The sequence below is a fragment of the Protopterus annectens genome, chromosome 3.part1 (assembly GCF_019279795.1).
Source record: "Protopterus annectens isolate FY-2018-M chromosome 3.part1, PAN1.0, whole genome shotgun sequence".
NCBI classification, from domain to species: domain Eukaryota; kingdom Metazoa; phylum Chordata; order Ceratodontiformes; family Protopteridae; genus Protopterus; species Protopterus annectens.
In genome coordinates this window covers 1,000,176,659-1,000,202,924 of record NC_056732.1, presented here as the reverse complement: position 1 = coordinate 1,000,202,924, position 26,266 = coordinate 1,000,176,659, and the positions used below count along the sequence as shown (strand labels likewise).

Sequence of the window (26,266 nt, the reverse complement as noted above, 5' to 3'; positions counted from 1 at the left end):
TGATGAATCTGGGCATCTTGAGGCAATGTAGAAATTGCCTCATGTACACAGACAACCCTCTCCTCCTACCACCTAACACTACAACCTGTGAGAGATGCACTTATCTAGCCAAACTGGAGGTAAAGCTCTCTCCAACCAAGACTGAACTTGACAGTCATGAGGAGAAGGTAAACATTTGTACCACACCACACTCATCACATAGTCTCACTAAATCTACACCACCAAAATCCACACACAGTAACACAAAAACATTTGCGGAGGCTCTCAATAATAATCTGTCTAAGCAACAGAGACCTTCAAAGCAGAAAAGCAAGCAACCTCCATCCCCCAACACAACCCAAATGACACATAGCCCACAGACTCAGTGTGCCACTCAACCACAGCCAATAAGGCAAAACAACATACCCAACACACTAGTCATAGGTAACTCTATAGTCATGCACACTGATGTCCCACTCACCAGGCTAAACAAGGAGAAGGTTACTGTCAGCTGTCTGTCAGGTGCTAGGATCCGCCACATAACCCACGCACTCAGGTCACTCCACAACAAGTACAAATATGACTCTGTCATAGTTCATGTTGGTGTGAATGACCTGAGACGTACCTCCCTGGACTACATGAAAAGAGACATGGAAGAGCTGTCCAGTCTTGTAGCCCAGGCAGTTATGACCCTAGCCCTGAGTAGCATTCTGCCATCGCCCAGAATGATACCGCAGTACAAGGACAAAATAATTGACTTCAACAACTGGCTAAGCTTCTGGTATCATTCTAAGGGGATCCAGTATCTGTCTGCTTGGGATAAAATGTTCGACAGAACACAATGCTTTGCCACAGATGGCCTGCACCTGTCACCCCTGGGATTCCGGATACTGGCTAAGGCTCTTGCTACCCCATGTAGTGCCTTTTTTAGGCAAGGTTCAAATAACAAATTCACCACCGTAACAGAAACAGGCAAGCAAAAACTGAGGGTAATGCTACTCAATGCTAGAAGTCTAAATCTCAAAATGCACTCACTCGAGGCACTCCTTAAAATGGAGAACACCGATATCTGTGCAGTGACTGAGACCTGGTTCAAGGCTCCAGAGAGCACCCCTGCACTACCAGGCTATAACTCATACCACACTTTTCAGCCATGTAACCTGGACCGAAACACCAAAGGCGGAGGTGTGTCCATATTCATTAAGGATATCCACACCTTCAAGCTAGTTGCTCAGCATAATGCATCTGAGGTTATCCAAGTGCAACTAACTCTGGGCAAAACTGCAATCCAAATTGTAGCTTGCTAGAGATCCCCCACCATGCCCCAGGATTCCCACTCCTCTTTTCTTGATGTACTGGAAAATATTAGGGTTCAACCAAACACCCTAATAATGTGTGACATCAACTACCCCACCATTAACTGAGAAAACTACTCGTGTACCAACTCCTTAGCTCAACGCTTTCTGGAATTCATAAACTCCAATGCCCTGTATCAGCTTATCCACACCCCCACCAGGGGCAACAATATCCTAGACCTAGTCATTACTAACACGAGTGACCGGTGTTCCACACCAAAAGTCAACTCCCCGTTTGTCCGATCCGACCATAAGCTAATCACCCTTGATATCCACATCCGCTCCCACCCCCCATTAAGGAAACCATGGTAAAATGTTTCTCCAAAGCCAACTTCATGCTTCTTAAGACAGAAATGATGAACTTCATGACATCCATGCAGATGGACAATACAGTTACAACTGCTGAATCCTACACAAATGCACTCTATAAGCACTTACACGAGTGCATTGATCGTGCTATCCCAAACAGAACCAAGACGCTATCCTCCAAAAAAAGGAAGCCAATCTGGTGGTCCTCTGCTATAAACAAACTGTACAAAAGAAGGAAGAAACTGTTACAAAAGAGAGTAAAATCCCATGAGTGGAGGAGCTCCCTGGTCAGCCTCAGTAAGAAGCTAAGATCCCTTATAGGATCTCCAAAGCTAGCTACGAAAAGAAAATCGCCACTAATTCTAAGGACAGCCACAAAGCATTCTATAGCTATGTTAAGAATCTCTATGGCAACACCCAGATCTGCTCTGAGTTACAGCACAACGGGCACAAAAATTACAGAACCAACTGATACAGCCAACATCCTGGCAGATAGGTTCAGTGCTAACTTTACCCCGCCCACTGCCTAAAGAGCCCATATCTATACAGGAAGAATGCAGAGTCCCTGTAATCACAACTACGCAGGTAAAGGCTGCACTCTCTAAAACCAAAAACACAGCATCCATGGGACCGGACAACATCCCAGGCTACTTTTTACATGAATGTCAGAACAAACTGGCTCTCCACTTAAGCACCATGTTCAATAATAGCCTCGCATCAGGCTTTGTGCCCACTAAATGGCACCCAGCAACAGTTATCCCACTCCACAAAGGGGGAGCCACCACTGATCCTGGGAACTATTGACCTATTAGCCTGATGAGCCTGGTCTACAAGGCCATGGAACGTATCATCATGGAACTCATAAACAAAGACATTGGTAACCTCCAGACTCAGGATCCCACCCAGTTCGGGTTTGTGAAAGGCAGATCATGCCTCCTGAACCTGATTGACTTCTTTGAGGCAGTCACCAAAGCCGTAGATGAGGGTAAGGTGGTTCACACAGCCTGTCTTGACCTCGCCATGGCTTTCAACACCATCCCCCATTCTGGAATTATAGCTAAACTCACTAAACTAGGTATAAATCCCTACGTCACAAGATGGGCTGCCACCTGGCTCACTGACAGAATCCACACTGTAAAAGTTGCAGACTCCAAATCTGACCTCAAAGCAGTGACAAGTGGAGTACCACAGGGTTCCATCCTGGGACCTCTCCTGTTTGGTATCTACTTCTCTGAAGTACAGGCTAACACAGAAGGCCTCTGGCTAATGAAGTTCACAGATGACTGCAAACTAGGAACCATAGTCAAGTCCCCAAATAATGTGGACATCCTACAGAAGGGCCTCGCTGAGACAGATGCCTGGTGTCAGAGCCATGGACATTAGTCTCTCCTTTGATAGTCACATCGCCACAGTAGTCAGGAAGTACTTCTACGTGGCACACCTCATCATAAAAGGGTTCTCATCCAGGAAAAAAGAGGTCATTGTTCCCCTCTACTCGACACTCATTAGACCCGTTATAGAGTAGAATGCCCCTTTTGGAATGTACCTCACAAGACATCTGCTGCAGCTGGAAAGGCCACAGAAGTACCTCACAAAGAGGATTATGGCCTCAAACAAATGCCCTACACTGACCGCCTCAAAAAACTCCAGCTTTACTCCGTAGCATATCGTCTACTCTGCGGTGATCTCTGCCTAACATACAAAGCTATGTCAAGCCCAGAGCTGTTGGATATGCTACACCTAAAGAAATCCCAATCCCTCCGAGCTACACACTCTAGGGACCTAAACATTGTCACCACAATAAACAGAACATGCTGGAGGGATAGATTCCTGTCCCAGAGACTTCCCATACTCTGGAACAGGCTACCCATCTATGTCAAGCAAAGTTCTTCAGTAGCACTCTTCAAGAAAAATCTTGATGAGTGGATGGGAAATAGGAAATACACCCCGGGAATCACTTCTGTGTCTCTGCTCGACAGTGGCACAGGAAAATAACTTTCTTGGGTGGCGTAAGCCAGGGAACCTTGTTGGCTAGGCTTACGTAGGCCCTTGGGCCGAGAGCCTACTACCTATCTATGAACCTATGAACCTATGACTGTGAGGAATCGAAGCTAATTCAGTATGCTGATGACAGCAGAATTACCCAGCATGACAGTTTGCCAGAGTCCATTAATGCCATTAGTCCATTCCCAGCAGTTTTGGTTAGTTTCCATAAATGTACACCTCTGTGCATCAAAGACAAAGTCCTACCTCTTCTCTGACAGGATAATTTTAACTAGTTCTTCTGGTTGCACAAACCCACCAAATGTAGGAGATGGACTTGCCTAAATTGCTAATAGACCCAGATTAACCACCAAATCTTTTCACTCAGCCAACACAGAGAAGGTTACTTCAGCTAAGTTTTGTGGGTGCATTAATAAAAAAAGTCGGGTCTATATTAAATAAAATGATGAAAGAGCGAACACTCTTTCATCGACACTTAAAACCTGAAATCACAAAACATCAAAGTTACAGAACAGTGATTTTTTTTCCCCAGGGAAACAGGAGAGTATAAGCTATGAGACGGATAGAGAAAGTGGGTGAGAGGGAGCATAAGGTGGGGGTGAAATTGCATCAAGTAGGATCATTACAGTGGCAGGTCCAGGAGTTGAGTAGATATTCTTTTAGGGCAAGTTTGAAGTTGGAAGAGTTTTGGTATGATCTTATGTATAGAGGGAGTTTGTTCCAGGAAGTTGAGACTGTGTGACTATAAAGACTTTTTCCTATGGATTTATTGGGTTTGAAAATTTGGAGGAGGTGTTGGTCAGAGCTATGAAGCTCTCGATTAGGGATTACTTGATATTTGTGACAGTTGACGTTTAGGACATCTTTTTGGTCATTTCTTACCAAGAGGGATTGGAAATGTTTTACAAATTTTTATGTTATGGATCATGATTAGAGGATTCTAAGATTTTGACCCTCAGGGCCCTTATGGAGGCTGTGCTTGAAAATAATTATATTTACTTTGAGAACCAGTCATTCAGACAGAAGAGTGGTATACCTATGGGGGCCACATGTGCCCCGATATTTGCTAACTTACTTTTGGCCCATTGGGAAAATATTATTCCAATCAGAATTTAAGGGTTCTTGGACGTTATATGGGCATTTCCTAGATTACATCATAATTTTTGGAGGGATACCAGGGCCAGATTGGATGAGTTTTTTGAGTTTCTGAACAACAGTACTGTTTTTCTCAGTTTCACTATGGAAGTGCAGCAGGATAGGGTTAATTATTTAGATGTGTGTATTATTAAGAATAAAATGTAAGGAAGGTTTGAATCCACACTATTCAGGAAACCCACATATTCCAACTCTTTGCTGCACTTCGAGAGTTGGCACTCCCTTCATCAAAAAAGATCTCTTGTCAGTCAGTCTTGTCAGTGGTGAGGAATGGTAACATGTTCCAAGAAGAATGTTCCAAGTTAAGGGAAATGTTAACTAGAAGGGGCTACCTTGAACCATTCTTGACCAATATATTTCAGGAAGTTGAGAAAAAGAGGAAACAGGGTCAATTTTCCCTGTTCAGAGCGAGTGTGGGGGGTGATGGTCTCCTTCTAGGTGGAGATGATTTTGGACCAGACAAGCAGGCAAACTTTCGGAGGTCGCTTGTCTGGCCTTACAACCTCCACTTTTGGTAGATTTGTGAAATCATTCAAAAAAATTGGTGCTTGTTTAGGATTAAGAAGGATTATTTGAATAAAGTTGGAGAGAACCAGTTGGTGGTATATAAAAAAGGACACCTGTTTTAAGACTTTGTTGGAGGCCCCTACCAAGAGTAAAAATAAAGGGAAAATGGTTAAATGTGGGCACGGTTCCCAATGTCGATTTGTCCTTGAGGGATCCAGCATATATTTAGAGAGTTTTGCAACTATAAGACCTAACTGTAGCTACTACTGTTATAGTAAAGGCATTGTGTATGCAGCCAAGTGGCAAAGGTGTCATTGTTTTTACATTGGGAAGACCATAAGGGCCTAAAACAATTAGGATCTATCAGCATCAGCTGAATATTCAAAGGGCTGATGAAAGGACTGTTTAATTTATGCATAAAAAAGGCAACCCTTCACATTTTTTTTAATTCATTGCCATAGATCATGTGGCACTGGGATTGAGGGGAGGACCCATTAATTTATTGTTGGACTATAAGGAATTGAGGTGGCAGATAAGATGCAATGCCTTTGTCTCTCCTGGTTTGAATGCTATGATATCTGTTAGTAGTGTATTGAAATTAAAAGCTTCATTCTCTTGTAATATCTTGACGTGTGTCTTTGTCTTTTTGGTTTGACTTCACGTTTTGTATATTAATAGGGGAGCTGGGAGTTCATTTTCCAACTTTTTTACACTTTCCTATTTTTTTGTATTCCTCTAGGTGTTGATTTTACATTCCTTCATTTTGATTTTTATATTGGTCTGCCTGATGTATGTTGCATTTTTATTTATATTCTTCTTCCTGATTTATGCATTTTTATAGAAGCAATGGTTTAGGTACATTTTTACGATTTGATTGTATAATTTGTTTATTGGTTTTAATTAGGTTGTCATATGATGCATTTTTGTGTATAAAAGCACTTGACTGGGAGTAATGGTATTCTGATGAAGGCCTGGATACCAAGGACAAAAGCGCTTAAGTTAGTTAATAAAGTTTAAGAGACGCAGCTCTGTATGTGTTTTTTCATTTTGTTTTTCAGTTTTGTTTATTGTTACTGATAAATCCCTAAGTAACTCATTCGATAGCAAGCTAGCTCACAAACAGAATCCAGGAAGTAAGGGTGGATGAATCTTCCTCAAGCAAAAGAGCTGTCACTAGTGGTATAACCCAAGGTTTGGTACTTGGGCCACTCCTCTTTGGCCTTTACTTCTTGGAGGTTAAATCTAATGTTAAGACCTTATGGCTGACCAAGTTTCCAGATTACTATAAACGTGGTGCCATCATAAACTCACCAAAATATACCAAGATCCTTCAGGAAGGCCTTCCCTGAATATATGTCTGGTTTCAAAACCAAAGACTAAAAATAAAGGCCAGTTGTGTCCTTTGGCAAACATCACATCCCCTGTGACTGTCACATTGACAACATACCCCTGAAAATTGACCCAGTAGTGAGGGACCTGTGAACCCATGTAGACAATGAGCTGTCATTTCCATTTCTTTATCCACTGTTGTAAGAAAGTCCTTTTTCATTGTGTAGCTTCAGTGTACATACATACATACAAATACTTCAAGCATGAGCATTAATGCCCTTCTAGCCTGCCAATATACCAAAACACTTGTTCCCATAAGTGTCCAGGCTGTTCTTAAAATAGCTAAACTAGTAGTTTCTTTAATGTAATTTGGTAGTCTGTTCCATGCATTATTTGCTCTCTCAGAGAACCAATTAGTACACGTCATTCCTATAAAATCTTCTACATAGGTTGTCTGATGATTCCCTACTTCTTTTTGATAACCCCAAATGTTCCCAGAGATAGTTGTCTCTAAATGCCTTATATACCTGAATAAGATCTCCTCATAGATAGTGATAAAAGACACTGTAAAAGTTCACATATTTTAGTCTTACATAGTAACTTAAATTTTCACATCCATGGATGCCCTTGGTATATTTCCGCTGTAGTCTTTCCAGTTTACTCATGCTTGTTTTCTTATACGGTTTCCATATTGTTATTCCATACTCAAGTGTGGGTCTAATGCAACTTAACAATGACTTCATCATTTCTGATTTCCTAGACTTTATAAATGTTTTTTACAACCTATAGTTCTATAACTATCATTGCCCAGTTGGTTGATATGATTAGAAAAACTCAAAGCTGGATCTGTCCATATACCCAGATCCTTAAATGAATTTAAAGTTTCATTTACTGCATGCTGTATTAAATATTCACCTTTCAGTTTATGTCTCCCAAATCTCATATGCTTCATTTTTGATGTATTTATCAGCATATTACTCTCCTGTGTCCAAATGGTCAGTTTAGTCAAGTCCTTTTGCAGACATGCCTTATATGTAATACATGTAATCAGTTTATCAAATTTCAGATCGTCTGCATATAGACCATAGAACATATCAGATGAAAAAGTTAGGTCTGAACGATAAAATATTAACAAGTAAGGGCCAAGTACAGAGCCCTGTGGGACACCCTGACTGTAACTAAAGATTTAATATGTCCAGTTGCTGTATGATACTTGCCATATCCTATTTGTAAGCCCTGTAAGAGTACATCGATACTTAGTTGTTCTAATTTATTGATCAGAGTTTGGTGTATGACCCTGTCAAATGTTGAAGTTAAATCTATATAAATTACATCACAGCACAATTTTTCATTCGTAGCTGTTATTATATTGTTATAGAACATCATGTTGCAGATGGTAACAGATCTTTTAAACACATGCATGCTGATATGTCCCAACCTATCCAGTTCTGACAATAACTTATCCAGTATTACCTTCTCCATTATTTTTCCACAACATGAAAGTAGACTTAAAGGTCTATATGAGTCTGGGGTTGTCCTACTCCCCTTCCCCTTAAAGACAGGTTTAATAAGCGCATGTCTCCAATCTTGAGAAATCTCACCATATTTATATGACCTAGTAAATGATAGATATAATGATACTGTAAGTTCTTGCCGAAGTGTTCTCTGGTCATTATATAATCTGTAATTAATGTTCTGTGCATTGGTTTAGATCTCACTTTGGCAGAATTATCTAGCAACAAATTAACCTTTATAACCCCGTGATCAATGCATAACAATGGTGGTAAAACGTGACTTGAATTAACAATAATTTCTTTAGGAACACTGTTCCCTAGTAGCTTTTTTTTTTTTACAATCTTAATTAATTGTTGTTCCTAAACATACATTGTGAATAATTTCCTTACTAATGTCAGTGAACCAATATTATTCCAGTCTGTTTCTGGTAAACTTAAGCCCCCAGCCAATATTATTCTTCCCTCCTGTGTTTCATGCAAGAACTGTATGAATTCCTCTAGGTCATCTGCACTTGATTTGGTGGTCTATATATTCTAACAATTGTTATATGTTCCAGGGTTGTCTTTGTTGTCACAGTAACACAACCTATATTATTGGCATTATCACTGAACATGTAATAATCACAGGTCACATAACTATCTTTAATCTCTATCATAACACCTCCACTTGACTTTTTGTTAGAATATCCGTTACAGTACAAACATTTATACCCTGACAGAACTGGTTTCCAATCATTGTTCTATAACCATGTTTCACAAACAATAACAACATCAGTCTTATGGGAATGCAGGAAATTTTCCAATAATAAAACTTTATTATTATTGCTCCTAGCATTAACAACCATCAGAAATGCAGCAAATGTTGCTATCTGTGAACTGTTAAATTTTCCACCCGGCAAAAATCCTGCCTAATGTTTGTCAAATATTGCAAAATATCTGCTGTAAAAATTCTCTTCCCTGATCTTGACAAATGCATGCCATCCTGTCTGAAGACGTCTGCCCAAAACTAGGCTTGGATACTGCACACTTTTCCATTTTTTAAAACAGGACATTTTTCCATGTAGGTATTTACCCCAAAAATATTTTCATTCACGGTGTCCTGACTACTTTTTCTATGACATCCAGGTCTAGGGAAGTGATCATTCCATGGTATACTGCATTCATTAGGCCAATAATTAAGTATAATGACTCCTTTGGCATGTAGCTGCCAAACACAGGACACATCTCTCGATAAACACAACTCTTTCTCACAAAGAAAATTAAGGACCTACAGTGGATATAAAAAGTGTACACACCCCTGTTAAAATGCCAGGTTTTTGTGATAATAAAAAAATGAAACCACAATAAATCATTTCAAAACTTTTCTCACCTTTAATGTGACCTATAACCTATATAATTCAATTGAAAAACAAATCTGTTAGGAGAAAAAAATATAAAAAATAAAAAACATGCAATACGCTGGCTGCATAAGTGTGCACACCCTTAAACTAATACTTTGTTGAAGCACCTTTTGATTTAATTACAGCATTCAATCTTCATGGGTAGGAATCTATCAGCATATATCTTGACTTGGCAATATTTGCCCACTCTTCCTTGCAAAAGCGCTCCAAATCTGTCAGATTGCGAGGGCATCTCCTGTGCACAGCCCTCTTCAGGTCACCCCACAGATTTTCTATTGGATTTAGGTCTGGGCTCTGGCTGAGCCATTCCAAAACTTTAATTTTCTTCTGGTGAAGGCTTTTTTTTGTTGATTTGGATGTATGCTTGGGGTCATTGTCATGTTGAAAGGTGAAATTCCTCTTCATCTTCAGCTTTCTAGCAGACGCCTGAAGGTTTTGGGCGAAAAGTGGCTGGTATTTGGAACTGTTCATAATTCCCTCCACCTCCACTAAAGCCACAGTTCCAGCTGAGAAAATGCAACCCCAAAGCATGATACTGCTACCACCATACTTCACCGTGGGGATAATGTTCTTTTGGTGATGCGAAGTGTTGTTTTTGCGCTAAACATACCTTTTGGAATTGTGGCCAAAAAGTTCAACTTTGGTCTTATCAGACCATAACACATTTTCTAACATGCTTTTGGGAGATTTGATGTATTGTTTTGCAAATTTTAGCCAGGCCTGGATGTTTTTCTGTGTAAGAAAAGGCTTCCATCTTGCAACCCTACCCCATATTCCAGACATATGGAGAATATGGGAAATTGTTGTCACATGTAGTACACAACCAGTACCTGCCAAAAATTCCTGCTGTTCCTTCAGTGTTGCTGTGGGTCTCTTGGCAGCCTCCATGACCAGTTTTCATCTTGTCTTTTCATCAATTTTGGAGGGATGTCCACTTCTTTGCAACGTCACTGTTGTCCTATATTTTTTCCACTTTTTGATGGCTGTCTTCACTGTGCTCCATGGTATGTCCAATGCTGGGGAAATTGTTTTGTACCCTTCAACTGACTGATACCTTTCAACAATGAGATCCCTTTGATGCTTTGTAAGCTCTCTGCGAACCATGGCTTTTGCTGTAGCAGGCAACTGAGTAGATGTCAGGAAAATCCTACTAGGACAGCTGAACTTTATTTGGAGTTAATCAGAGTCTCTTTAATTGATGGCAGGTGTGTACCCAAGAAGACTGAATGTTGAAATTAAATCAAAATGTGCTTCAGTAAAGTATTAGTTTAAGGGTGTGCACACTTATGCAACCAGCTTATTGTACGTTTTTTATTTTTTTATATTTTTTTCCTCTAACAGATTTGTTTGTTTTTTTCAATTGAATTGTACAGGTTATAGATCACATTAAAGGTGGAAAACATTTTAAAATGATTTATTGGGGTCTCATTTTTTTATATCACAAGAACCTGACATTTTAACAGGGTTGTGTACACTTTTTATATTCACTGTAAATCACAAAAGTTACTCTGATCACCTCAAAGCCCTGTCACTTTTTTGGTATCTTATGGACTACTCAGACACAGTCTTTGTCTTGCTTACAGAGCCTCCTCTGAGCCCATCCTTTCAGAGGTACCACACATTCAGAAGTCCAATAGTGGCAGAAACACATACTGAAGAGTTGTCAATATTATGTTGGAGGAATAGGTGTGTCTTTGAAAGAACACCATTTCTCTGGAATAGTCTTCCTGTCCATGTAAAGCAAAGTATGTCCCTTACTCTAGCATAATCTGGACGAGTGGATGGGAAGCTGCTGTTACACCCCAGGATTGGCACTCTTGTCTCTTATGGACAGGGCTAACATGTAAATGTCTGGCTGCACATGGCTCTTACGGACAGGACTAACATGTAACTGTCTGGCTGCACATGGCTGTTACGGACAGGACTAACATGTAACTGTCTGGCTGCACATGGCTCTTACGGACAGGACTAACATGTAACTGTCTGGCTGCACATGGCTCTTACGGACAGGACTAACATGTAACTGTCTGGCTGCACATGGCTCTTATGGACAGGACTAAAATGTAACTGTCTGGCTGCACATGGCTCTTACGGACAGGACTAACATGTAACTGTCTGGCTGCACATGGCTCTTACGGACAGGACTAACATGTAACTGTCTGGCTGCACATGGCTCTTACGGACAGGACTAACATGTAACTGTCTGGCTGCACATGGCTCTTACAGACAGGACTAACATGTAACTGTCTGGCTACACATGGCTCTTATGGACAGGACTAACATGTAACTGTCTGGCTGCACATGGCTCTTACGGACAGGACTAACATGTAACTGTTTGGCTGCACATGGCTCTTACGGACAGGACTAACATGTAACTGTCTGGCTGCACATGGCTCTTACGGACAGGACTAACATGTAACTGTCTGGCTGCACATGGCTCTTACGGACAGGACTAACATGTAACTGTCTGGCTGCACATGGCTCTTACGGACAGGACTAACATGTAACTGTCTGGCTGCACATGGCTGTTACGGACAGGACTAACATGTAACTGTCTGGCTGCACATGGGTTATTTGAGCTATTATTACAAACTGCTCTAGATTAATCATACTTAAAATACTAGTTTTTAGAAACTTAGTGTGTATGCATGGCTAGGGTTCTGAAGATCCTCAGTGATCATTAGCCTAGTAAGTACATAGCATACTGAGCTAATATCAGGTACCAGATGGGGACAGTTAAGTACTGAGTGTTGTACTGAAGACTGGGTCTGTTGTGGGATGGAAAGCTGAAGAAGGACATACTGAATGGCAGTCTGAGATCCCTGCAGCAACGTTGGTAATAAAGCACCTGTCTGACATATGTGAATGTAACTGCTGTCATATACATTAGATGAAGATCTCCTGAGTGAAGTGAGTAAATATAAGAGCACACAACTTAATAGCTGTTTACCCTAAAGTGCTTTATCACAAGGAGAATTTAAGTGATAGACTTCATCATAGAGGGACCACATCACTGACAGCATGTGGGCCTTTCACAGATGTAGCATCATGCATATATGGTTACATGGTAACCGGGTCCCATATCCAACAGATGCAGCCATCGCGTACACATACACACACACACACACATGCGCGCGCGCGTGTGTGTATGTCTGCCTGTCTGCTGTGTTTGTATGCTTCTGCACTGCAGTTACAGATAGCTGATGTCAGTCATTAGTTGCACATATAAATATACATGCTTGTTAGTATGCATGCATTTTATTTTGTGTGTGTGTGTGTGTGTGTGTGTGTGTGTGTGTGTGTGTGTGTGTGTGTGTGTGTGTGTGTGTATGCTCTTGTGATTTGGAATTGCAGGCAGCAGATGTTGGTCCTGAGTTGCACATCTAAACATGGATGACTTTATGTACAAGTTTTAGGTGACAGTAGTCATAGACCAGAGATCCTAGCTTAGTGTTCTAGCCATCAATTTCTCTAAGTTCCAGAAAAGTCTTTATTTCAGAACAAACCATTAAATTCCTTTACTTTTTGTTTTCTTTGTGTATTTCTTTGTATATTATGAACTTATAAAATGAATGTAAAATGTGCTGTATAATATCATATTTTTCTACAGTGTATCAGACTTGTAAGTGTCATAAGTTAGTCACTTACAAAATTTTCTGACGTGTTTTTAGGGTATAGTGTTAATTAGGAAACTAGCACATGGAATAAAATAGCAATGTACTTCTTTATTCTTCCATATGATCTTCCTGTACCATGCACAGCCTTAGGAACTTGACCAGTTGTTGAAGTTATTTTGTGATTGCACCTTGGTGTTTCATGACAAATAGAAAAGCAACAAACTAGTAACAGTTAAAAGCTGGTATCATCTCTCTGAAATCTCTCACATGTCCATGCATTTTTCTAATAGTTGAATGTGTTTTATTAATTGTGAGCAGTAAACATGGTATCTTATCAAACTGATTTTCATTAACTGTGCATGTAGGCTTGTGCAGTGTTTCGAATGGTATTCTGTCACGAATACCGGTGTTACTGTAAATAAGCATAATGTAGCTGAGTTTTGCTTTTTTTTGTTTTTTTTATTTGTGCAGCCTTGGAAAGTATGGAGGGTTACTACTACAGAGACTGTGTGTCAGTGGAAGAATTCCAAGCTGTGATAAATGAAGTTTCACTTGAAAATGTGAAAAAATACACCCAGAAACTAAGGTATGTACGCTTTTATTTTGCCTTTTGTGCACCAGACTCTCATTCACATTCAGAGGAGGCACTGATTCTGTGTCACACTGCAGAGTTTGAGTAACTGCCAACACTTCTTTGAGTGTTTGTTTTTCTGTTTGTAAATACATGCATTTTGCCACAAAGAAACATGAGCAAGTCCCCTTAATCAAGCTAATGCAGGATTTATCACATATTGAGTTCTGCGTCAATGGGGAGGCTCAGGCCTCTTTCAGGGAATGGTGCAGATGTAAAATACCAGCTATTTAGCACTAATTTTATATGTGGCCAGGAAATTCACAAGGATAATAATAAATTAATAGATGTACCTTGGTTATTTTGATATTGTGCTCTTCAAGGGCAGTCTGCATCTATTTAATGCAAGTGATGCTCTGTTTGCTAGTTTTATAGCTTCATTTAGTTGGGTTTTGCCCTCTGAGAATCCTCATATTGCCATAGCTCACTGTTCTTCATTTTTCAGTGGTGGTTTCATTCTTGTGATGTCATTGCAGCTTAGACATATAACAATCCCAATCACATGGGTGTTTCTGAGTAGCACAAAAAAATAGATGAAATAACTTGCTTCCTCCAGTTCATAATGCAGGGCTTACCACTAATAGGAATTCCACCATTCTGTGTGACTTTACATACCCATCAATTGACTGTAGAACCTACATCTCTAATATAGAACAAAAACATAAACTTTTTACATCTACTAAGTAAAAACTCAGTAGACCCCCAACTGGGGGACAGAATATTTTTGACCTGGTACTTATGAATGTCATCATTCATAATGAAGTGGAATGAGTTTTGTATCCACATAAATAAATGTGAAACTGGTAGTCCCATCTAGACTCAAATACAATGGGAAATTTAAAAGCAAACCACCCTGGTGGTCCAAAAACATAAAATACTCAGAGTTTACAACAGGTCTAAAGACCCCCAAGTTAAGGAAAATATTAGGAATTTGACTAAGAATTTAAAAAAGCCTGTTAGATCTACTATAGCAGCCAATATGAAATCAAGATAATTAGAAATCCTCTTTAGTTATGTTAGAAAAAAAACAACAGTTGTGCCACTGTTTGTGATTCTGTGTGCTGAGGTGATGTCTGGAGTGATATTGGTATTTGTGAATTTTACGACTTCATTATAGAATTTGAGGAGATTTGTTTGCATTAAATCTTTGAATTACATTTTATTGGTTTCAGGGGTTAGATAGTTTTGAGGGAAAAGGTTATTAGCTTTTGTTCTGACTTAACTGGAGACTGAGTTACTTTTTACTTTACACTGTACAACAGCTAGCATCAAGGTACCTAGGTATAACAAGATTGTTATACTGCAGTCTTTGCGTATGAACTTTGCTGATATAAGTGAATCTAACGATTTTCCACTTTATAACTGCAGAGGAGCCCAATCAGCCTTAAAAGCTGTAACACACTAACACTGCCATACAGATCACAGTCCAAACTGAACTAAATGCAGTCACCCAACACTTTTAAAATCCAGTGCTGAAACTAACAGTATTCATAGTGTATGAAGATGCTAAATTAACTGTTTCACAGTGTAATTGTCTAATTTCATAGGTAAATACAAGGCTAGCTGCCCTTGTAGGCCATTTAAAACCTAGCCAGTTTCCCTTTCTAAGATGAAAATCAAACTCTGTACCTTGGTTTTGTGAGGTAAACACCTTGACCTTTATTCCAACCCTCAGCCTTGTGTCTCTATAAAAATAAATGTATAAAACATGTGGCACTGTAAAAGATCCCATGTTCATTTCTGTGGATGCTACTAAGGATTCTAAGCTCACTGTTGCTAATCACTTGGATAGATTTGGTAAGTATTGTATTGCACCTCCAAATAGGCATAAGATATTTTAGCTACGAGACCCCTATTGTTACACTGCCAAAGTGATATACTAAAGCAAACATAGTATAGAAATGAGAATATTTTAGATGAAGCCTTGACATGGAGACTGATGAAGCAATCTCTGACTGCAGCAAGTGTTGGAAAAGATGGTGTTGCACGTGGATACAACCCTATTGATGTACCTGTTGGGCTGCTTTATTAGGTTCAGTCATCTAGAGATGTGCATGGCCAACAAGTCAGCTTCTGCCATAGGATGTCAAAGGACAGACTTTAAATGTCCCTTATACAAATATGTGCTGTCTTGGCTTCCATCCTAGTAAATCTTCAAGTGATTAAATGAGAAGGGGAAACAATGGAGATGATGAAATTGTTTTCCACTCAGCATTCTCCAGTTATGATCGACTCTTTCCTTCCAGGAACAAGCCCTTTTACAAAAAACACTTATATCTGGAGAGGTCTATGTACCCCCCCCCCAAAAAAAAATAAAGGCTTTTGAGAAGAGCTAGGGGATTGAACGCCTACCTCCCTCACTGCTACCAGAAACATTTTTGATAATTCTGGGTATAAAGTCTGCCTACCTCCTAATTTCCATCTACAAAGACAACAGGAGACTCTTTAGGTTCCTAACCTGAACTGAGCATTTTCAGTTCATCGCCTTACCCTTTAGTTTCTCCACTATCCCAAATTAGCTACAGTCTTTATTCATCTCGGTCTCAAAGACTTTACCCTCTACTCCTTCCTGGGTGCTTGTCAGATTCAGGCCCTTACCCAGGATGAGCTCCCATTGAACATGGATTACATCATCTCCTGCTTATCCATACTGAACATCTCAATAACTTGCCAAAAAGTTATCCAGGGATAAATTTGTTTGGCTTGTGAACCACCAGTTCAAACAATTCTGTTCCAGGTAGCCATGTATTTAGGTAGTGAATGCCCTTTCCCTGCACTGAAACAGATGATTATGATTTATCTCCTCACTTCTTTCTTTTCTCCCAAAAGTTCTCCTACACACAACAGAAGACAAGGCAAATCTCATTTTGATATCCTCCCTGTTTTTGGGCAAGACAACCATGGTTCACCAAGCTAACAAGGATTAAGCAAGGGATAGCCACACATCCTTTCAACTCTGTGCATATTACTAATGCAATAAGTGCAGATTCCAGCATATCTAGACCTTAAAGTCCATGGACCAGCAGCCTTGGGTCTAGGACCTTAACCCTCACTGGAACTTCATCCCATCTGAGGTGCTGCTTATACTGCAGGAACAAGGTTCTTGTGGTGTGTCACTTATTGCATTTATCCTAAAGCAGTCTCAGTTCAGCTGGACCTGAGCTACCCTAACCTTGTATATCAAGGCTCTGGTGTACCTCTCTGTTATTATACATTTTCCTACAATCTCAGCTTGTCTACCCATAGAGCACACTTGACTACCAACCCTGTGGTGAAACTGTTCTTGAAAAGAGACATCCTTTTGAAACTCTCAAGGAAGCCAATTACTCATCCTTGGGATCTTTGTTACTGAAAAGCTGACATTGATATATTTGAGCCATCCAGTGCTATTATTAAATTCCTGCCCTTAAAAAACTCTTTTTCTAGTAGCCAAAACTTTTGTGTTAGAATTTCTGTACTGTAAGCCCTATGGTATATTGACCACTACACAATCCTTCACAAACTCAGGGTGTCATTAAGTACTAAGCCCTCATATATGTATATTTGGTTTCAGAATTAGACTTGAACCATACAATCCAACTGCCACTCTTTTTCTGTAACCCCCCCCCCACCCAAAATAGCATGATGCAGACTAACATACTACGTGAAGTAAGTATTTCAGGCAAACAGAACAGCTCTTTCTTTTAAACTCAGAATACAGTCCAGACTAATATCAAACTTAGATAAATGTGGCTGGAGAATTATAGTACCTTTTTTATGAGTACCGTGAAAACACTTGCAGGGAAAGGTCAAGGCTTATTTCATTAGGGCATCTACTACAAGAGCAATTTTGAGGAGTGTCCAGAGAGTCCAGAATATCTGTGAAGTAGCGAGTTGGACCTCCATTTACACATTCTTTTAACTATTCAATGCTAGATTAATTTCTTGGAGCACAGCAGGACTTATTGCTGCATATTTTGCAGTTCTGCAGGGCTACCCAGCCTAGGTCTGTGGTCAGGTTCTGTACTGCCTTAGTACTCAAAATCTTTGGTGAATTATGCTGCAGGAGTGATTCTTAGACAAACATAGTGTAGTTGTGTGATCCACTCACCTTAACAGTAGATGTTTGAACAGAATGAACACTGTTGTATTACAAGATTCCTTGGATCTACTGTTACCCTTAATCCCCGAGACTGAAGTGTTTAATTCAAGGAGATGCAAATGAATGAATGAACATTTTGCTCAGTTCCCCTTTTTCATGTCTCTGAAACTCTTGTTATTGCTGTAGCTCTGCTAGTGGTCACCAGCTAACAGTAATAGCACTACAGTGATACTTTTTTACCTAACCAAATCTGTTTAATTTGTTATTCATTGACAGTACATAGCCCATATAAAGAAGCAGACTGAAGCCAGAATGCTGTAGCTAGTTTGTGAGCTGTAAAAAAAAACACAAGAGAAAGCATAGTGTTGTAGGAACTGTTGAAAACAATTAGAGACAGCAGCTTTGTTTTGACTATAGGCATTTTTTTCTGAATCCTAAACAAAGCTGGGAATGAATGAAGTAAAGGAAATAAACTGAAGATAATTGCAAATTTGATGCAAAGAATCCCCCAAAGACACAAACATCCTGCAAGGCCTGATGCAGACAAATAACTGGTGTCAGAGTCATGGTCTGAACAGCAGTGCCAAAATATGCATAATGGTGTCATTCTTTGGGAAAGACAACCACCCCTAAAACGTACTGAATCAGTAATACACCCCTAAGAGATGACCTTGTGGTCAGGGATTTGGGAAAGCAAGTAGAGAGTGACTTGGCCTTTGACCATCATATGACTGTTGTAGTAAGGAAATTAGTCTATGTTGCACAATGTATGAGCAATGGTATGGCATCTAGGTCCAAAGATGTCATTGTTCCATTGGGCTTGGCCCTCAATAGACCAATCAGTGAGCCCAGTGCCCCCTTTGGCATGTTCCTGAGTAGGCATATGCAACAGCTGAAGCATCCATAGAGGGTCCTCACAAAATTAATATGTGGTGTAGACAACATGTCCTATGTGAACTACCTCAAAGCCTTGACATTGTATACGGTCCGCTACAGACTGCTGAAAGATGATCTGTGCCAGGCATTCTTAGCATCCTCTGATCCAGCCCTTATGGACTTGCTGCATATTCACAAAACAAATAGCATCAGGCCACCCATTCTAGGGACCTAAACGTCATCTTCAACATAAATAAAACATATTGGGGGATAGGTATGTGTCTCAGAGACTACCTCTTCTGTGGAACAGGCTTCCCATTCATGTGAAGCAAAATTCCTCCCTGCATTTATTCAAGTCCAGCTTGGATCATTGGATGGAAAATTGGGAATTAACCCTTGGTTTGCCACATATTGTCTCTATTGTGAAGGGGAAGCTTGGCTTTAGTGTTATTAGCCTGGTAATCACCTATGAGCCTTATATTTCATGCATTATGTCTAAAACTGTTACATAGTTTGCCTACACTTTACTTAAATAATGCGTTTAAGTTTTCATTTTAATTTCTTTGGAATGATAACAAGAAAAATACTCTGTAATGTTGTTGTTGTGTCTTTCGGCTTTTCCCGGTTAGGGGTCACCACAGCGGAACTGCAGTCCGCTAATGATTGGCAGTAGATTTTTACGTGCCGAGTTGCTGGCTCTGACGCACAACCTTCAACGAAGGTACACCCATTCATGCATGTCTCCACACAGAAGACGCTCTATCTGAGAATCGAACAGGACAACGTCTTACTGTGAGGCAACAACGCTACCGCAGCACCAAGAAAAATACTCTGTAATGTGATGAGTACAAAAAGCTCATAAAAGAATATAACACTAAGGTTAACCTGGGTAGTGGTCTGTAGTCAGAAGGAAAATAGAGAACTAAAGATGTAATTTGTTACAGTCTTCTTAAAAGAAACTCCATGCACTTTCAATTGCTGGATAAGACTTATTATAAATAAAAAACAAATGTTAAGGAACTTACACAATGCTGCAAGTGGCAGTGAAGAAATACAGAAATTTTAACAGTAAATTTTAAAAGTGCTGAATAAACTGTCTCCCTCTGCAAAAGTACTGAATGGGTGCATATATATAAATATATATATATATATATATATATATATATATATATTTATGGGTCTACTTCTTTTGACCTAACTTTCATTTGCCTGACACTCATTTGCCTGACCCCATTTGACTGAAATTTCATTTGCCTGACGCTTCATTTGCCCGACACTTCATTTGACTGACAAGTATTATTAGCAAGAAAATGGAATATGCCCCCTTCCCCACTGTAGTGTGACCCTGGAGTTAGAATATATAGTTAGGGGGGGTGTGGGGGGCAAAGCCCCCCACTTCATTTCATATGATATTGTAAACTTTTGATGTAATATTGCTTAGTAAAAGAAAAGTAAGTGGGGGGCTTTGCCCCCCACCCCCCTAACTATATATTCTAACTCCAGGGTCGCACTACAGTGAGGAAGGGGGCATATTCCATTTTCTTGCTAATAATACTTGTCAGTCAAATGAAGTGTCGGGCAAATGAAGTGTCAGGCAAATGAAATTTCAGTCATTTGGTCTCAGGCAAATGGGTGTCAGGCAAATGGGAGTTAGGTCAAAAGAAGTAGACCCATATATATATATATATATATATATATATATATATATATATATATATATATATATATATTTATATTGCTTAGGAGAAATCTACCTGGCTACAGGAAAACTGTATAAATTCAGCTTATAAATAATAATAAAAGCATCTAATTAAACGCTACAACTTTACAAACTGTTTTAAAGTGGCTTAAATACCATTATAGTCAATATACTATCTCAGTATTTGTTGCAAGAGTAGTATAGGAACTCTGTTCAAATACCTTCCTGTTCACCTTCATCTGTGAATTTAACTATTATAGAAGAATATGTAGGACACTGTTGCTGGAAAATGTTGGAACCAGGTGATGATATTAACTTAGCACTGAACCTGAAAGCTGTTTAACTATCTAAGCAAAGGACACCAAATTAATACATGACATGTGCGTGAGTGGTTATTTGGTTGCTTACTTAGTGGTGACCAACATTTCAGTGTCAGTGGTCTACATGGGACCTGAGAGCAGCAAACATTGAACTGAAGTGTATAACTGCCAACCTCAGCTCTGTATCCATTTTTCCTTTTGGTACAGAAGTGATGTAGTTTCTAATTAGGTATTGTTTTGTAGTTGCAAGATTACCAGACTGGCAGGGATAGGGTTACTGTCAGCTGCCTTTCAGGTACCAGGATCATAGACATTACAAGGGCCCACAAGATCCTTTCCCATGACAAGGGTGACTACAGCGTGGTAATGGTTCTTGTGGGAGTAAATTACTTGGGACCCAAAAACCTGAGGGACATGTAGAGAGACATGTCAGAATATTCTATGCCTGTGATGGATAGACATTAGACTCTGGCCCTGAGTGGAATCTTTCCTTCACCAGGAATGATACCTTGATATTAAGAAAAGGTAATTTCACTTTAACAATTAGATTAATAGCTAGTCTTTCCAGGGGTTCTGATAGGTATCAGGCTGGGGCGAGCTGATTGATAGTCCTACCTGTTTTGCAAGGGTTGACCTGCATCTTTGATTCAAAGACTTTCATGTACTGACAAAAGCCTTTGCTGCCCCCATAGTGCCATTTTTAAGTAGACTCCATCTAATGACCATCCCAGCTTAGCAAATTCTTCTGACCTTAAGATGAATCACATTAAGATGGCTGTTCACAACACTAGCAGTCTCAGTAACAAATTCCTTAATTTTGAGACATTCCTACATCTAACATAACCCTCTATGTGTAGTTAGAGAATTTGTTTATATGTAAAGAAAGCAACCCCTCCATATTTGGATTATGTACATACCATGCCTTCAGGCCTGCTGCAAATTGTGATGGTGGTGTGTTCATATTTGCCAGGGATCACATCTCACCTAGACTGATACACAGACACTCATAAATTGAGCTCCTAGAATTCAGTTTGGCATGGACATGACAAGATTTAAACTTAAAGCATGCTGCAGAACTCACTGCATATCCCCAGACAATCATGTTAGATTCATTGAAGTTTTAAAGACATGTCTATAAGGAAGAACTCCAAAACTCTGAATGACTTCAGTTACACCAGCATAGGCTGGAGCATCTGTACCTCTAATGGAGATTTTTTGATTTGACAAACAGCAGTTTCCTGGATCTCATAGTAAACCCACTAGAGGTTAAAATATTCTTAGTCATGCATACCTGAAGAATCTGTACTTTCATCCACTTTTTTTCTGTCTTTTTGTTAATGATCATCCTGTTGAACTCCCAAATCTTAAATAAGTGTTGTATTCAGATGGCATTCTCGTACTGGAATCCAGTAAAAACCTTACCGACAAAGCAAATAGCAAGACAACTTCAACCATCTCTGTAGCTGGTCCTCCACCAGCAAGTCCTTAATCAACCCTAAGATGATTAATTTTATGGTATTCGCTGTAGCAAGGAAAGTTCTTACACTCCCCTCACTTCATATCATAAAGAGAATACCATTCTTCTGTCACCTACTGCCAGATTAGCTATAGCTATATTTTTACCCAAACTTGAATATTGTCTCCCCTTTCTGGTTTTGCATTCAGCTAAATAATACTAGAGGAATTCATGTGTCAGAAAATAAAACCTGTAGGTTGATGTTTTTAGCAGACCCTTTACACACCACTGCAAGCTGCTTGAATATTACAGACTGGCAACCTATGACCAACAGGACAACACTGCTTCTTATCCTTATCTTCAAGACCATAAAAACAGGATTACTGCACACCACTAAATGGAAACATAATTCTAGAAAAACTGTCATGATCTAAGAAGTTCTCAGAATGGTGCTCTTAGCCTGATCCACTCTCCATGTAAAAATACTGTCAGAGAAAAAGCCTTCTCTTGACTGGGAATCTCCACCCTGAACCACTTGCCTACTGAAGTTAAAAAACAAGAAACCATTAAACAATTTAAAACATGTAATAAATGTCTACCTTCAGCCAGAATCTCAGTGCAGCTGTTACTATGACAATGGTTAAGTGTGAGCATACGACATTCTAGGCTGGAGTCAAGAAACTCAACAGTATGATATAAAAGATCTTAGTAATAAATATGTGTATTATTTCTGTTTTGTAATATATATATTTTACTAATTATTATCATCCTTTACTGCACTGTCATCTTACTAATTAATACTTGTGTATTTTTTTTTATTCTGTGAAAAGTTAAGTCCTCTCTCCATGCTGTAATTGCATTATGTCTTCCTTATGGATTGTAATTCTTGATAAACTTGTCTCATTAATTATGATATCAACAATAGCATTAAGTTTGACTGAGAACAATGTGGCTACATTAAGGGAAGATCATACATGTTAAATCTTGTTCACTTCATGGAGAGGGTCTCACAAAGGGTCAGCAGTGGTCCTGGTGTTCATATACCAGAGTTCTGTACTGGGTCCTCTTATATTCAGTTACTTCTCTGATCTTAAAAGTGATAACCAGAACCTCTGGTTAATAAAATTTGCAGATGATTGCAAACTTGGTATAATTGCCAAACCCCCTTAGATATAATTTCACTTCAGAAAGAACTTGCCTGGTGTATGGGTAATGGACATAAATTGAACATTAATTCAAGAGTCTTTTGTCAGTTCCAAAAACAGAGGTGTCACTATCACATCTCTCACTAATATCTTAAAATAATTTCATTGCTGGCTATAGAATGGCATCACATCTGGTCATATGATTCTGAGGTTTCCACACTACTCCCCTGACTAGAATATGAGCCATGGTTTACTTCAGAAAACAGCAATTGCCCACAACATACAATATCAATAAAACTTCCTTACTAAAGAAAAGGTAGTCAGGAAACTGGGCACTTGGGTTGATAGTTCCCTTTCTTTTGAATATCATGTGACGACTGTAGCAAAAAAGTCCTTCTACTTAGCACAACTAATAGTCAAAGGAATTTCATCTAAATCCAAAGTTCTTATCATTCCGCTATATTCAACATTGATCAGACCTATTGTGGAGGATAACACATCCTTTGGGATGTACCTCACTTGACATATCATCAAATTTCAAAAGTCTTAGAGGTTTCAAGGCAAAAAGATCTTTGGTCTTAAGAACCTCAGTTACCAAGAGAATCTTCATAGGTCCATAGATTCATTGTAGGTTGTGACAATCTGAGGTAGTGCCAGCTATGCCAGAGAGAGAGTAGGGCAGTGTGTGTAACATACGCCAGAGAATGGCTGGTTAGTCTCTACAAGAAGAATAAAAGTATTGGAATTGTTTTATAGTCTCCAGATGCCTTAGCAAAGCTGTAGGTATGTATTACGACACATCTGTGCTAGATTCTGGTTCAGATTCTAGTCAAGAGAGAGTTTGGGAACCACAGAATCAGGTGACCAGATGTGATGTCATTCTATAGTCAGCACTGAAATTATTTTTAGATATTAGTGAGAGATGCAATAGTGACACATCTGTTTTTGGTACTGACTGAAGACTCTCATCCACTTCATCTTGCCTTGCTTTAGTATGTAACCAGGGAATTGTAATTCTTCAGTCAGTTAAGAAAATAGTGATATTAGCTAAAAGTATTGTTTTTCTGTATCTGTCTGAGTCTTTCCATCTGTGTTTTTTTTTTTATATTTCCTGTGTATTGAAACTCCGGTGTTTATTGTAAATAGATATTCAGTATTTTCATGTTTTCTATATTATTTATTATTAAATATATCTAAACCTTTCATTATGGCCGGTATTTTAGAACACAGTTTAACATTTGACAGTAATTGCATTTATTTGGTGGCACTGTGGGATTTATGCTCCTGAAAGTCTTGTTGCTTGGTTAACTAGCATTTGTATAGTATTAATTTTACTAAGAGTAATTGGATACCCTGGTAAGAGCCTTAAAGTAGCTGGTTGGTGGCAGTGAATCTGCCATATAGCCTGGGAAGAGGGGACATAGCTGGTAAATCTATGCCAGCCTTTCTTAGGTGTGTGTGTGTGTGTGTGTGTGTGTGTGTGTGTGTGTGTGTGTGTGTGTGTGTGTGTGTGTGTGTGTGTGTGTGAAAATCAAATCTTAAAGAGTGTGTGCGTCAGCTACTTGAAACACGAACACTGGTTTCAGCAAAGAGAAAGGTGGAGTCTTATTTGGGGCCTGGAGAGGAAGTCTAGCCCCAGGTCTGAAGTGTGCTGCCTTGAGTGCTCTTAAGGGAAATTGTGCTTGGTGCAGAGAGCTGCATCTGTGTGTATCTATTTTTGTTGAAAGTGAACATCCCCCACCAGTATCAATGGTCAGGATTGAGGCTCCTTAATTACTGGCGCAGAGGAGGGATGTCACAGAGGTTACTAGGCTAACAGCCCTAGAACCCATAAAGGCTAGCCATATTCATCATGGTTGCCCCAATTGTCAATGGTTAGGTGAGTGAAGATTGCAGAGATAAGGGTCTATGGTAGTTAATACCGACTTCTTCTGTCCAGGCGGGACATAGGCACCACCCCAGGATTGAATTTGTGGTCACCCATTCATTGATCTAGGGTCAGAAAGGGCCTCTGTTTCATGTGAATTGGACGCTTGTTCCAGAGAAGTGGCAGTCTCTGGGAGATGTCTTTATCTCCCAGCATGACCTGTTCATGTCAGAGGCTAAGTTAAGATCCCTGGAGTCAGTGACCCTCCTGTAGTTTGATTTATGAATGTGTAGCTTTTCCATCAGCATCAAGCCAGACACAGGTCACTTCTTAGCAACCTGTAAGGACAAAATGCATTGATAGAGCTTTCAGTCTTTCTGTGTAAGACTTGTTTTGAGTACCCTGTAATTTCTTGGTGAGAAACCTCTGTGTTCTCTCCAATTGTTGCAGGTGTCTGGTGAGGTACATGCAAAAGGGAGCATTGTACTGAGTTATTGGTCTAATGAAGGCTGAGTATAATAGAATCATAACATCCTTACATGTACATGTGATTCCTTTACTTATAATATGTGCCACATAGAAGGATTGCCTTACTACTTTGGATATGTGATGGATATGTGAGTGATTAAACCCTGTCTGCAGTGTATTAACATCATTGTGGGACTCAGTGTTTGCTCATAGTTTGCAGTCATCTACAAACTTAGTCATCCAAGTTTGCCACTTTGACAGTATGTGTCCTGTCGGTGAGCTGGTTGGCTATCCATCTGGTAAAGTAGGGGTTAATTCCCAATTAGGGAGAGTTTCTCTATAATACCTGAGTGGGGGGTTGTGTGAGATGCCTTGGTATGTCAAGATAGGTGGTATGCACTATCTTTCTCTTGTTCATGGCCATGGTGACTTTCTCAAATAAGTCAACCATGTTTAACAGGCATGATCTACCCTTAACTTATAAGAATTGGGTTGGGTCTAGAGTTTGGAGATTACCTATGTCCTCATTCCCTCCAGCACAGCTCTTTTGAGTG

At 39.6% G+C, this 26,266-nt stretch overlaps 1 protein-coding gene across 1 annotated transcript in view; it reads left to right on the top strand.

Moving 5' to 3' along the window:
* The window catches only part of PREX2 (phosphatidylinositol-3,4,5-trisphosphate dependent Rac exchange factor 2), a 1,787,099-nt gene that overhangs the window by 1,501,772 nt on the left and 259,061 nt on the right, over positions 1–26,266 (top strand). Inside the window, exon 36 of the mRNA XM_044066265.1 lies at positions 13,641–13,755. Within this exon, the coding sequence (XP_043922200.1) occupies positions 13,641–13,755 (115 nt within the window). The remainder of the gene's footprint in view (positions 1–13,640; positions 13,756–26,266) is intronic.